At 43.4% G+C, this 11,081-nt stretch overlaps 1 protein-coding gene across 1 annotated transcript in view; it reads right to left on the bottom strand.

Moving 5' to 3' along the window:
- Positions 1–11,081, bottom strand: part of URB1 (URB1 ribosome biogenesis 1 homolog (S. cerevisiae)) — an 83,420-nt gene that overhangs the window by 35,762 nt on the left and 36,577 nt on the right. The window contains exons 16-21 of the mRNA XM_006886754.1: positions 9,406–9,522; positions 8,370–8,508; positions 7,216–7,386; positions 5,944–6,137; positions 3,521–3,742; positions 2,218–2,397 (exon numbers count right to left, since the gene is read on the bottom strand). Of these exons, the coding sequence (XP_006886816.1) occupies positions 2,218–2,397; positions 3,521–3,742; positions 5,944–6,137; positions 7,216–7,386; positions 8,370–8,508; positions 9,406–9,522 (1,023 nt within the window). The remainder of the gene's footprint in view (positions 1–2,217; positions 2,398–3,520; positions 3,743–5,943; positions 6,138–7,215; positions 7,387–8,369; positions 8,509–9,405; positions 9,523–11,081) is intronic.

Genomic DNA, 11,081 nt, shown 5'->3' with positions numbered 1-11,081 from the left:
CCATACCGCCTTCCACAGTGGATGCAACTAACCTTGTTTATTCTTTAAGAGAAGTCCAATTAAGTGCTCCAAGTCTGAGGGAGGAAAAAAATCCCAAAACCAAAACAAAAGCACACACAACAGGATTGTTTGGTCCTATAATGACATAGCTGGCCTTATGGCAACAAGCTACTACCACCTGTCCATAGGTTTTTGGACTGCAGTGGCTCATATATTGCTGTGATACAGGGCATTATGTCATTGTTTTTCAAATACCAGCAGGGGAGCTTCCAGACTAAGGCAGTCTAGGAAGAAAGACTTAGCCGTCTTCTGAAAATTATCACAACTCTAGGTAGTCAAGCTCTCAAATAACAATGTGGCCACATGAGATAAGCACACCAGTGGTCATTAACACATCCCCAGTCAACTTGATGGTAGCTAACAACAAATTCCCCTCAAGAGAATCCTTCTGTGGTATGGAGGAAGAAAGCCATGTGCTTTATTCAGATTATGAAAAAAGAAAGGTTCACTTCCTGGACTCAGTTAACACAGGTCAGACTGAAAACTGTTTTAGAAATATATATCCTGGCTCCAAATAGCTGGATTTACCAGACAAAAGATAGAAAAGAAAGGGCATATTCTTCTCCATGGAATAGAGTTTACTGGTGCAGTGACTTTGTGAAAAGACACCGACTTTCCAACATGGGCTATAAAAATGCAGAGAAAGCACACACATACCCACTCTTCCTCCACTACCTCAGGGAACACTGACAGGTGAGGCAGGTACACACAGAAAGATGAATACTTGTAAGGTCAGAAGCCTTGAAAATTGGCTTTTCTAGCCATTGTGTTAGCTTGCAAAATACCAACTGCTATGGGACCAATATAAGAACACTTTCCACACTCTGAGGGACAGTGGTGGAGAGACTGAAGAAACCATGAGAAATGGTGGTGGAGAGATGGTAAAGAGATTGTGGTACTGGGGTGAAGAGATTATGACAAGGTGTAACCTGAGGAATTCGCAGATGGGGACATAGTAAAGGTTTTACTTGCTGGACGACTAATGGAAAAGCTGACTTGTAACTGCTCTGAGATAAAGTTACTGGATGACTGAGGAAACCAGAGGTGCATTTGCGCTACTGAAATGAACCTGGACTTCTACTAAATGAGAAATTGTGCCTCTTAATCTGGTCTGGGACTGCTAGCCTAAGCCTGAACTTGGCATTGTGTGATATTCTTTGCCTCCTCCACTCATCCACCTACTTCCCTAATAAACCCCACAACTGTGAGTCAAGTTGCAATGAACCCTGGACCCAATGACTGGTAAAAATAGGTGCAGGAGCATGTGAGGTGGCATGTCTGACTATGTAGTTAATTGTGTGGTACCATGGATATTATATGGGTATTGCTTCACTCCACAATCAACACTCTTGGCACCAGCATCCAGGAAATGAAAAGACGACTAGCATTAGGAAAGTCTGCTGTCAGAGACCTCTTCAAAGTATTGAAAAGCAATGATGCCAGTTTGGAGACTAAAGTATGCCTGATAAAGGTCATGGTCTTCTTCAGTTACTTGCCATGCATAAGAGAGCTGAACAATGACTAGGGATGATGGAAGGAAAACTGATGCCTTTGAGCTGTGGTGCTGGAGAAGAGTATTGAATATACCACTGATGGCTAGGAGAACAAACAGGTTCATCCTGGAGAGGGTGAAACCTGTCTGCTCCTTAGAGACAAGGATTCTAAAGCTTCGTCTGACATACTTTTGACATGCTGCATGGAGGGACATCATGCTTGTGAGGGTGAAGGAATAGCACAGAAAAGGAAGACCCTCAATGAGATGATTGATTCAGTGACTGGGGTAATGGGGGTACGTGTGTTGAAAACAGTAAGACTGGCAAGAGATAGAGCAGAGTTTAGGGCTGTTATACATAGGGTTGCTAAGAGTCACAGGCAACTCGACAGCACATAGTAACAACAATTGATATTATAAATGGGGACAGTTCTCCTTTATGAAGCAGGTAGAAGCCAGATTTGGCTAACTTTCTGCTGTAACTGCTCCTTTTACAATATCCAACTTACACCATGCTGACTTCTGAGTGGAGGGTATCGTGGACAATTCTAATACCCTCTCTATATTTTTCTTCACTTTCTTACATTTCTATAGACAAAGAAAGTCAGTATCTGCGACTTTCTAGAAAAGGCTCACAGGACACCCTAAGAAGAGGGTTGTGGTACCTTGTCATTGGCCAGCTCCAAGGAGGCCAAAGATTCCATGTCCAAAAAGAGGTCAGTCTCGGCCTGAGCAGCCTCACATCTCTGCTGGTTCTGGGCATCCAGTTGCTCACAGTGGACAAGTAGACGCTGGAGCAGATCCATGAAGAGCTGGAGAAGAGGCGGCCCCACACTTCTGCCCAGCTGTGAAGACAAGAGCACAACCCTTTAGATCAGGGCAAGGGCCAAGAGTCACTCAAACCAAAAGTGCTAAGTCCTTTTCCCACCAAAGGTGTTGCTAACATCAACCTATCACAAGAATAATGGAGGGAGGCAGCAGTGAAAACAGCAATTACTTTACACAAATTATTGTAAAAAGCCAATAACCTCAAAAATCACTGCTCAAAAAATGGACTTTTCCACCAAATTATTGGTAAAATGCAAAAGTCAATTTCAACAAAAACAAAGGAACAGAGCCCATTTCAAAGCCTAAATTCAGTATCTGAACCACAGTAGTAACAGGAAGCTCAACAATGAACTGAATGAATATAAAAAGAAAATGGAAGCTGCAAGCGCAATGTAATAGGGGTCTTGTTCTCATAGGAGTTATTGTGTGGTACAAAGAGTTAACATGCCTGGGTGCATACCAAAAGGTTAAAGTTTTAAATCAACTCAAATTCGTCTTGCAAGAAAAGGCTGGTAATCTACTTCCAAAAACCAGTCACTGAAAACTCTACCGAGTGCAGCTTTACTCTGAAACAAGTGGGTAAATATGAATCACAATTAACTTGACAGTAATGGGAATTTGTCTCTTCGCCCATATCCCTGTCTAGAAGCTGCCCCAATCACAAAGCGAGGCGGCATCTGACTCCCTTTCTGAAGCTACTCAGGGTTCCATTACTAGGGACTTGCTACCAGGAGGTGAGTCAGCTCGAATGAGGAAGGCTCACTGAGTGAGATCAGGCTCCTGAGTCCCACGCTTGGGCTGTGTCAGCTCACAACCTTTTATGTGGACTGGGACAACATCATAGGAGCCCCTCTTAGCTCCCAACTCACTGCCAGCAAGTCAACTCTAACTGCTCCATACTAATCTTCATGGAAGCAGACTGTCACCACAGCCTTCTCTAGCACAGCTGCAGGTGGATTCGAACCACTGAGCTCCTTGGTTAGTGGCAGTGCTTAAACACTGCACCATCAGAGTCCCTTCCTCCAAGCTCCAGAACTCTGTAAACCTCACCAGTTTGCGTCCTCTGAAAAGACCAATTTCTCTGGAGGAACAGATTTGGGAGCGCAGCAATGCTAAAAGGATGGGTACAGCAGCACTGACCTGGTCGAAATTCTCCACAGTGGTCCTGAGGTACAACAGCACGTGCTTCACTGCACGCAGGACCTGGTGAAATGGGAGGTGCGGGATGGCTGCGTGCAGCTGTGCCTGAACACCCTCGTCCAGGAGTTTGTCCTTGCTTTCGTAGGCCGTCTTCAGCAGGACAGCAAAGGAGGCATTTGAGGAAGGAGCACGGGGCGCGATGCTGCTTGAGGTCTGAAGAGGCTGAAGGAGATACCCAGCCAAGAGAAAAACAAGTCACCACAGACGAGAGGTACATAGTCTGGTCAAATAGCACTGTGTTGTTTAGAACCAAGGAACGTTTCACAGTAACTGCTAATGGTAAAAAAGGCATGGCTATTTAGCAGTTAATTTAAGTTTAAATAAGTCCCATTATTATCAGTCACACAAAATGTCCTAAAATGTGCTAATGGTGATAGAATGTGAGTGAATGAAATGGAGAGATGTTACGGATTAAGTATTCTTAATTTCTCCCCTACAACAAGCGTTGGAATAACCTTTATACCTGTGGATGAAATCTTATTTGGAAATAAAGTTTTGTTATACCTACATAGAACTCTATAAAAGTCCCTGCCATAGAATCAGAACTGACTTAGCTAACCCTCGACTGGGTTCCCAAGGCTATGAACCATAAGGGAAGAAATCGTCCATCTTTCTTCCAAGAAGCTATGGGTGGATTCGAGCTGCTAGAGAGCTGCAGACTTGAGGTTAGCAACACAACTTCCTATGGCCTGTTCTACCAGGTGGATTCCAAATGCAACCATTTCTGAATTATAACAAAGTAGAGGAAGAGATGCACAGAGGAAAAGACAAATTATATGCCACCAGGACCATCAAAGATAAAGTGACCAACAAGGAGGAAGTCAAAAGGGGCAAGAACCTGATCTGGATTCCCAAGTTGCAAAAAATTACATTTTCTTCAAAGCCACCATTTGTGGTATTTGTGTTACAGTACTAGGAAACTAAGACTAAACTAAAACTTCTGGAGAATCTATACTGCACGTAGGAGCAGTGTGAGATGGAAACATGACTTTAATAACAGTCATGGAAAAAAAAAACCACCCACACAAAACAGTCATGAGCACTGGAAACTTCAGGAAGTTAACACACCATCAAGGAGCCATTCCTCAAGACACACCTTCTAGGGGCCCCCAAGAATCTCAGTCATAATGTCATCAAAGGACAGGAAGATAAAGGTGGGAATAAACTCTGGAGGAATTATTTCATATTTAAGTTGTTGGTTTCTTCTAACATGAGTCTGACACTGCCTTCTTTATCTGTTCCATGTGACTTACACATTAACACTCAACTTCCAGAGGCTAAAAGGAACTCAAGGTTAGATGGGCTCTCAAGTTCAGTGTGGTCTCATAAGCAGGAGCAACAGCACCTGAGAACTTACTCAGGCTCACTGTAGGCCTTCTGAAGCAGATACTGTGGGGATGGAGCTTGACAATCTCCAGGGCCTACAGTGTACCCAGAGTAAGAGCCACTGCCATACCTCACACAGGTATCACTCTGAACTTCTGCCTATAACCAATCTGCCCATCAATCTCGGGAAGGAAGGTAACAACACTGTACAGGGCACAGTCTCCTGGGCCTGACCCCACCACTGACTGCTGGTGGAAAAGCACTCTGCCTCATCTGCACAACGAGGGCCCTAACTCTTGATCTACTTCTCAGAGTTGTGGGGATTAAATGTCTTAAAACACACACAAAATACTCAATATAAAACCTAACAGAACAAATGTGCCATCAATATAAGCTGTGGCCACAAATACCACACAACAAAAAGGTTCAAAATAACCAGCATTTTCCTGGAGAACAACTAAAACTGAGTGAAAAAAATACAAAAATGCCACTGTAAAGCTGACTTATTAACCCTCCCAGAATTTATAGTTTGTGTCAGAGCCACAACTGTAGTCTTTGGTTTCTGGAATGTAGCCATCACCAAACAGAATAGTACCTCTTTTTAAGTTTTAATACCTCTTTTCCAGTTTTAACAGAATGAAACTTACTGGGAGCTTCCAAGATCAAGTTTAAAGGCTGAGCACTGGCATATCTGGGGACATGCTAAAATCCCCAGAAGAGAGCTATGAGCCAAGTGTGCACAGATAATGCAATAGGCAAAGAAGAAAAGGCAGCCTCAGCCAAAAGCATCAATAGTGATTAAACAAATGTCATTACAGAGCTAGGGGAAGTTTTCATTTTGCTGCATCACTGAGTCTTTTGTGCTTCAGCCATATCAACCGAGCAAAGTAATAGGATTGCGCTTACTCCTTTATACAGGAGTAATTGGTGAAGGAACTTCATCCTGCAAGCTATACAGCTGTAAAGCTACTCTATGTGTAGCCTACTGCAGGCCCCTGGAAAAAGTGAAGACATTTTCTAGCTGGGGCCACACTCACCAAGGCCTCGCGGGCTTGCTCTGGGATCCAGAGGCTGTAGTATTTGTGAAATCTGCAGAGCTGCTTGCACCGGGGTGAACCTGAAGGTGTTAACTTGTCATAGGACTGGAGCAGAAGGCACAGAGCCAGAGGGTCTCTCTGAGTGTGGAGGAGGTCCGTCAGCACTGCTATCAGGTATGTCACGATGCTGGCTCCTGTCAAGGATGAGACAGGAGTGTTTGCCAGGACACTTTCTGTGAGTCATCAATAATCCCCTTATGCCACAAATATTCAAGAGCCAGAGTGTCTTATCAATTTCATGACTAAACTGGAAGATAGATGTTATACCATTGGAGCTTATACATGGTTGTTATTAGCTGTAGTCTTGTCAACCTGACATATCATGGTAACCCTGTGCAATTGAAAAAACTTTACCATGTGCCATTCCCATGATATACTGTAGATGGAACCACTGTAATCAATATGGGGTTTTTAATGACTGATTTTCAGAAGCTGATCACTAGTCTTTCTTCCTGATCTTAGTCTGAAAATATTGAAATCTACTCAGCATCACAGCAACACGCAAGCCTCCACTGACAGACGGAGGTTGGCTGTGAATCCCGTATACCAACAGACTTATTTAGGTCTCTAATTTTTTAAAAAAATAAAACAGATTTCACATCTAGCAGCCCAGAAGTGGAGGTTGGCACAGAAAAGGTGCAATAAAAGCTGCCAGGGTAGAGTCTAGGTGCTCCTAATTTTCCTCTTTGGCATGCTAGCCAATTGTGGGACAAGGCAACCAAACTTAGTCATTTCCAGGCCTGGTCACAGTTCCTCATGCTCATTGTCCAGTCTCATTTTGCACTGATTCTGGAAGCAATATGCTGAGTGGGCACAGCTACAGATGGCAGCTTACTGGATCACTGAACTACCTCCTGGTGGACAACTACTCAAGAAAGTAACGGATTTGTACTGTATATAACAAGGCTATCAAATCAGTGAAATGTGACTGCCTTATTCTTGTTGTTATTATTATTATAGCAAATCTTGCACTTGTTTAATTTCTTGGATACCTAGCAAATATGAAGAATTCATGCTCTTAGCATCAACATATTAAAAATAAACATATACATTGGTGTTCTAGCTAGTATTCATGCAGCTATTCAGAGACCTGATTTCAGATTCATCACTCATAACCGATTTCCCATCAGCCTCCTCACTGCCTATTTAACACAGTCAGCCAACCTGATGTGCCCAAAACATCCTAATAGCATCCTATGTATAACTGGGTACCTGCTTCCTTTTCTGTACCAAGGAGCAACTTATTTCTGGCTTCCAGCGCTGCAGGGATCACAGCACTGAATGGGAATGTGAGAAGGATCATGTCCTCAGTCAGTGAGAACCCGATTTCCTCGTCCAAACCTTCACTGCCCTCCACCAAGACGTCCACCATGTCCAGGACATCTGAAACAAAAAGGGTAGATACGAAACTGAGGAAAAAGCCAGCAAAGGATCCCACTGCAAAGAATCTCATGGGATAAGCAAGAGAATGTCTGCAAGCAAAGACAAAGTGAAAAGCTTTATTTTGTTCAAATCAATGTCAAATTCTGATCCTACACAGATAAGACATTGCCTTTGGAAAGATAAGTAAATTTCCAATAAAATGCTAGTTCTTCAGCAGGTTTTTGATCCAGAAGCACCCACATCTAACAGAACAAAGAATGTAACGAGGCAGGTCTATGATTAACAAGGAGAAGGGGAATTACTAACACCACAAAGTCTCAAGTAATACAGAGAGGTCCCAGACACTTGGGAAAACGTGCCAAAATACCCTGACTTCACTGCTGACGGGCTGGGCTGGGCTGGGCTAGGCAAATCAGTGTCTTCGTGCCTCAGCTGCCTTATGTATAAACCAAGGATAACTCTTCCTCCTCGCTGGGTTGTGAAATTCTCTAGGCGGCATAAAGGGTTTGTCAGCTACTAACCAAAAACTTGGCAGTCTGAACCCCTCAAATGACACCACAGAGAAACAGCTAGTGATCTACTTCCATTAGGATCACAGCCACTGAAAGCCCAGTGGAGCAATTCCACTTGGACACATGTGCCATCACCCCAATCAGCTCACGAGCAATGGCTGGTCTAAGGGTGTTGAGGGGGTTTATATGCGTCAGGATTGTGAAGAACTCAGTACAGTGTCCAGCACACCATAAACATTGAACACATAAAAAGAATCCAGCGGATAAGGATGTCCAGGTTTTCTACCCTATTAACAAACATGCCAGTCTTCATCTCCAGAATAGCTGGTGTCACGGACATGAAAAAGCAGCACCTTTAAAGCCTGCTCTGTGCAAAAGCAGTGATGCAATTCTCCTCTCTGTTTCTCAGCTGCTGCTCCAGCTCAACCTTTAGGACCCCAAGCAACATAAGCCCTAGGCAGCAGGGCGTACCATCAATGTGGGAGACAGGAATGCTGACATCATCAGCGTCTTGCTTTGTCATGGTGGTCTGCAGGGTGTAGGCTTCTTGGACAAAATCCGATGCTTTGTCTGTGTATGGATATGGATTCGCCACCAGTGTCAATAAAACCTGCTTATCAAAAAGCCAAATGCAAAACAAGTAGATGGTCACAAGCAAAATGAAAAGAGCCAAACATGCCAGAGGTCAAAATAAATAGATATGCTAATGTTAACAGTACTTAGTAAGAATAATTTTTCTTCAAAGCTTTCTTTTGTCACTTTATCTCGCAGGATTTTAAAAAAGAACTGTCAAACCAGTTCACTCAAACTCACTGCCACTGAATCAGAACCAACAGAGCTGACTCTACACTGGGGTGTTTCTGAGGCTGTAAATCATACTAAGGAAACTGCTTATCTTTCTCCCCTGCAGCTGCTGAAGGATTTGAACCACCAGAGTCGCATGACCTTTGGGTTAGCAGTGAACCTCCTTATAGACTAGGCCACCACGGGACAGAGCAGAACTACCCCACAGGGTTTCCTGGGCTGTAATCTTTATGGAAACAGATTGCCAGTCTTCATTCAGAAGAACAGCTGGTGGGTTTGAACTGATGACCTTTCAGTTAGCAGCCAAGAGCTTAATCACTGCACCACCAAGATTTTTTTTAATATTTCCAAAACCATTATTTCCTGTGTAAAAACTCAAAATCCCAAAGGAAAGTTATCATACAGTAAATTGTTCCCATTTTACAGATTCTAAAACTAAGTAGATACTGAAATCTCAGTAGGAATTCTAAGAATTAAGTTAGGAAGTCAGTGGCCACCCGCAGCTTCAAGGGAGAAAGATGAACAATCTCCTCTTGTGAGATTTATTGTTTCAGAAACCTGTTGAAAGGTCAGCTGTGAGCGAGTTATATTAAGTGATTAGTAAGAAAATCCTTTGGCACTGATGCATCAAAACTGAAACGCAGGATAACTGAGGGGCACCTTCCCCTCCTTTGACACTGAAAAGATGAGAAACAGGGCTTACGCTCTCCAAAAACTGAATCACAGTTTCTTTCTTCTCCTCCGCGGTGTCTTCAAGGTGCTCCAGCCACAGCTCCAGCTCGTGCCAGGTGTGCTCAAACACCCCGGTGTCTCGCAGAATCTGTCGGGAAACAGGTTCAGTGGGAGAGTCCAAAGCAGCCCGTCTGGTGGGCGCAGACTAGGCTTAACTACGCTCCAGCACCACAGACACATGCAGGGCAAAATGGGTGAAAATCTTAAGAAAAATCAAGTTTTACTCTAAATACTATTCTCTGATAATGTAAGTCCCACTTTTCAAGGTAACTGAGAAAAAGCATAAAGACCACCATTCTGTGCTCAATAAAAACCATAATCCTGCTGCTGCTGCTGTTGCTTAGTCCTAACTTACAAAGTAACATGAAGGGGAAAACATTCTGCTGCTGAGTACCAGTGTGACTTTCTACCTCGGTGTTCACAGACTCGGGAAACCAGGCACGACCAACACCTCACAGCTCTTTTCTCTCTCAGCATGTATGACATTCTCTACCATAATGTGAAACAATCACATCACACAATCTCTGGGTGGCACCCTGTTTCTAACACAAGAGAATTTGTTAAGAGACTGAACTTAAGTCTGTACCTATGTTTATCCAAATTACTGATGATTCCACGTGGCCTCATTTCAGAAACTCTGAGTATAAGGTGCCCTGCCAGCATGGAGCCCTAAGAGTACACCAAATGTAAACCTGATTATGTCAATCACATCCATTTGCAATTTTGTTTTTGTTTTTTTTTAAAAGGAGGGGAAGTAAAGAAATAGCTGCCATTGAGCCAATTTCAACTCACACAACTCCATTTAAGTCCAAGAAGAACTGGGCTTTCAATGGCTGACAGCAATGAGCTGGTCATTTCTAAAAGAACATCAACAGGCCTTTCTTCTAAGGCACCTCTGGGTTTATACGAACAGACACTCAGTATCCAAGCCCTCAATCATTTGATGATTTGGGATTTCCACTTGAGTATAGAATCTGGCTGGGATTAAGTTCACACCTGCACTAACGGCAAAGAAATGACACATTCTGGGAGCCAGTGGGCTAACAAAGTGAGGCTAATACTATGTTCCCCCAGATAACACATCTACTGACAAGAGTTAAGACTGAGTGTCAGATACTTCCCTTCTCTGTCTTTGAGCTTAAGTTTCACTTCCATAGTCTACTTGGGTCACTCGGTCAAATCTCACCATGCTTTCATCCTTGTTTATGTCCATCCAAAGCAGCCCAGGCCTCCAGGCTGCCCAGCTTCTCCCATTCTCTACACCTGGAAAGCTCTGCACATTCCTAATCTCTCTTCATTATGGCAAAACCCTGCCAGTTTGCCCTCTGATTTAGAACTCTTTCCTTAATAAGAAGAAATGACAACACATGGAACTTAAGTTCAAACAGATTAGTGAAGAGCCCTGTGCCAGCCCATAGCCCAACCCCATTGTGCTAGAGGCCCAGCAGCAGAGGTCTGTTTATTCGTTGTTGACTCAGGGTAAGATTAGTAACACTTCAAAGAAAGGTTAAACTGGACCCTAAATACAGCGAATATGGTCTGTGAGGCAATCCCAAAATGTCTACTGCACAGCAGAAATAAGAACTAGATTTCCTTCTGTTATAAGATTCGGGAAGCCAAAGATTCGCCTTTGGTGTACTGCTGTAG

The sequence above is a fragment of the Elephantulus edwardii genome, unplaced genomic scaffold (genome assembly GCF_000299155.1).
Source record: "Elephantulus edwardii isolate Elephantulus edwardi_28Jun2011 unplaced genomic scaffold, EleEdw1.0 scaffold00051, whole genome shotgun sequence".
Taxonomy (NCBI): domain Eukaryota; kingdom Metazoa; phylum Chordata; class Mammalia; order Macroscelidea; family Macroscelididae; genus Elephantulus; species Elephantulus edwardii.
This window is presented reverse-complemented; position numbering and strand designations above follow the sequence as displayed.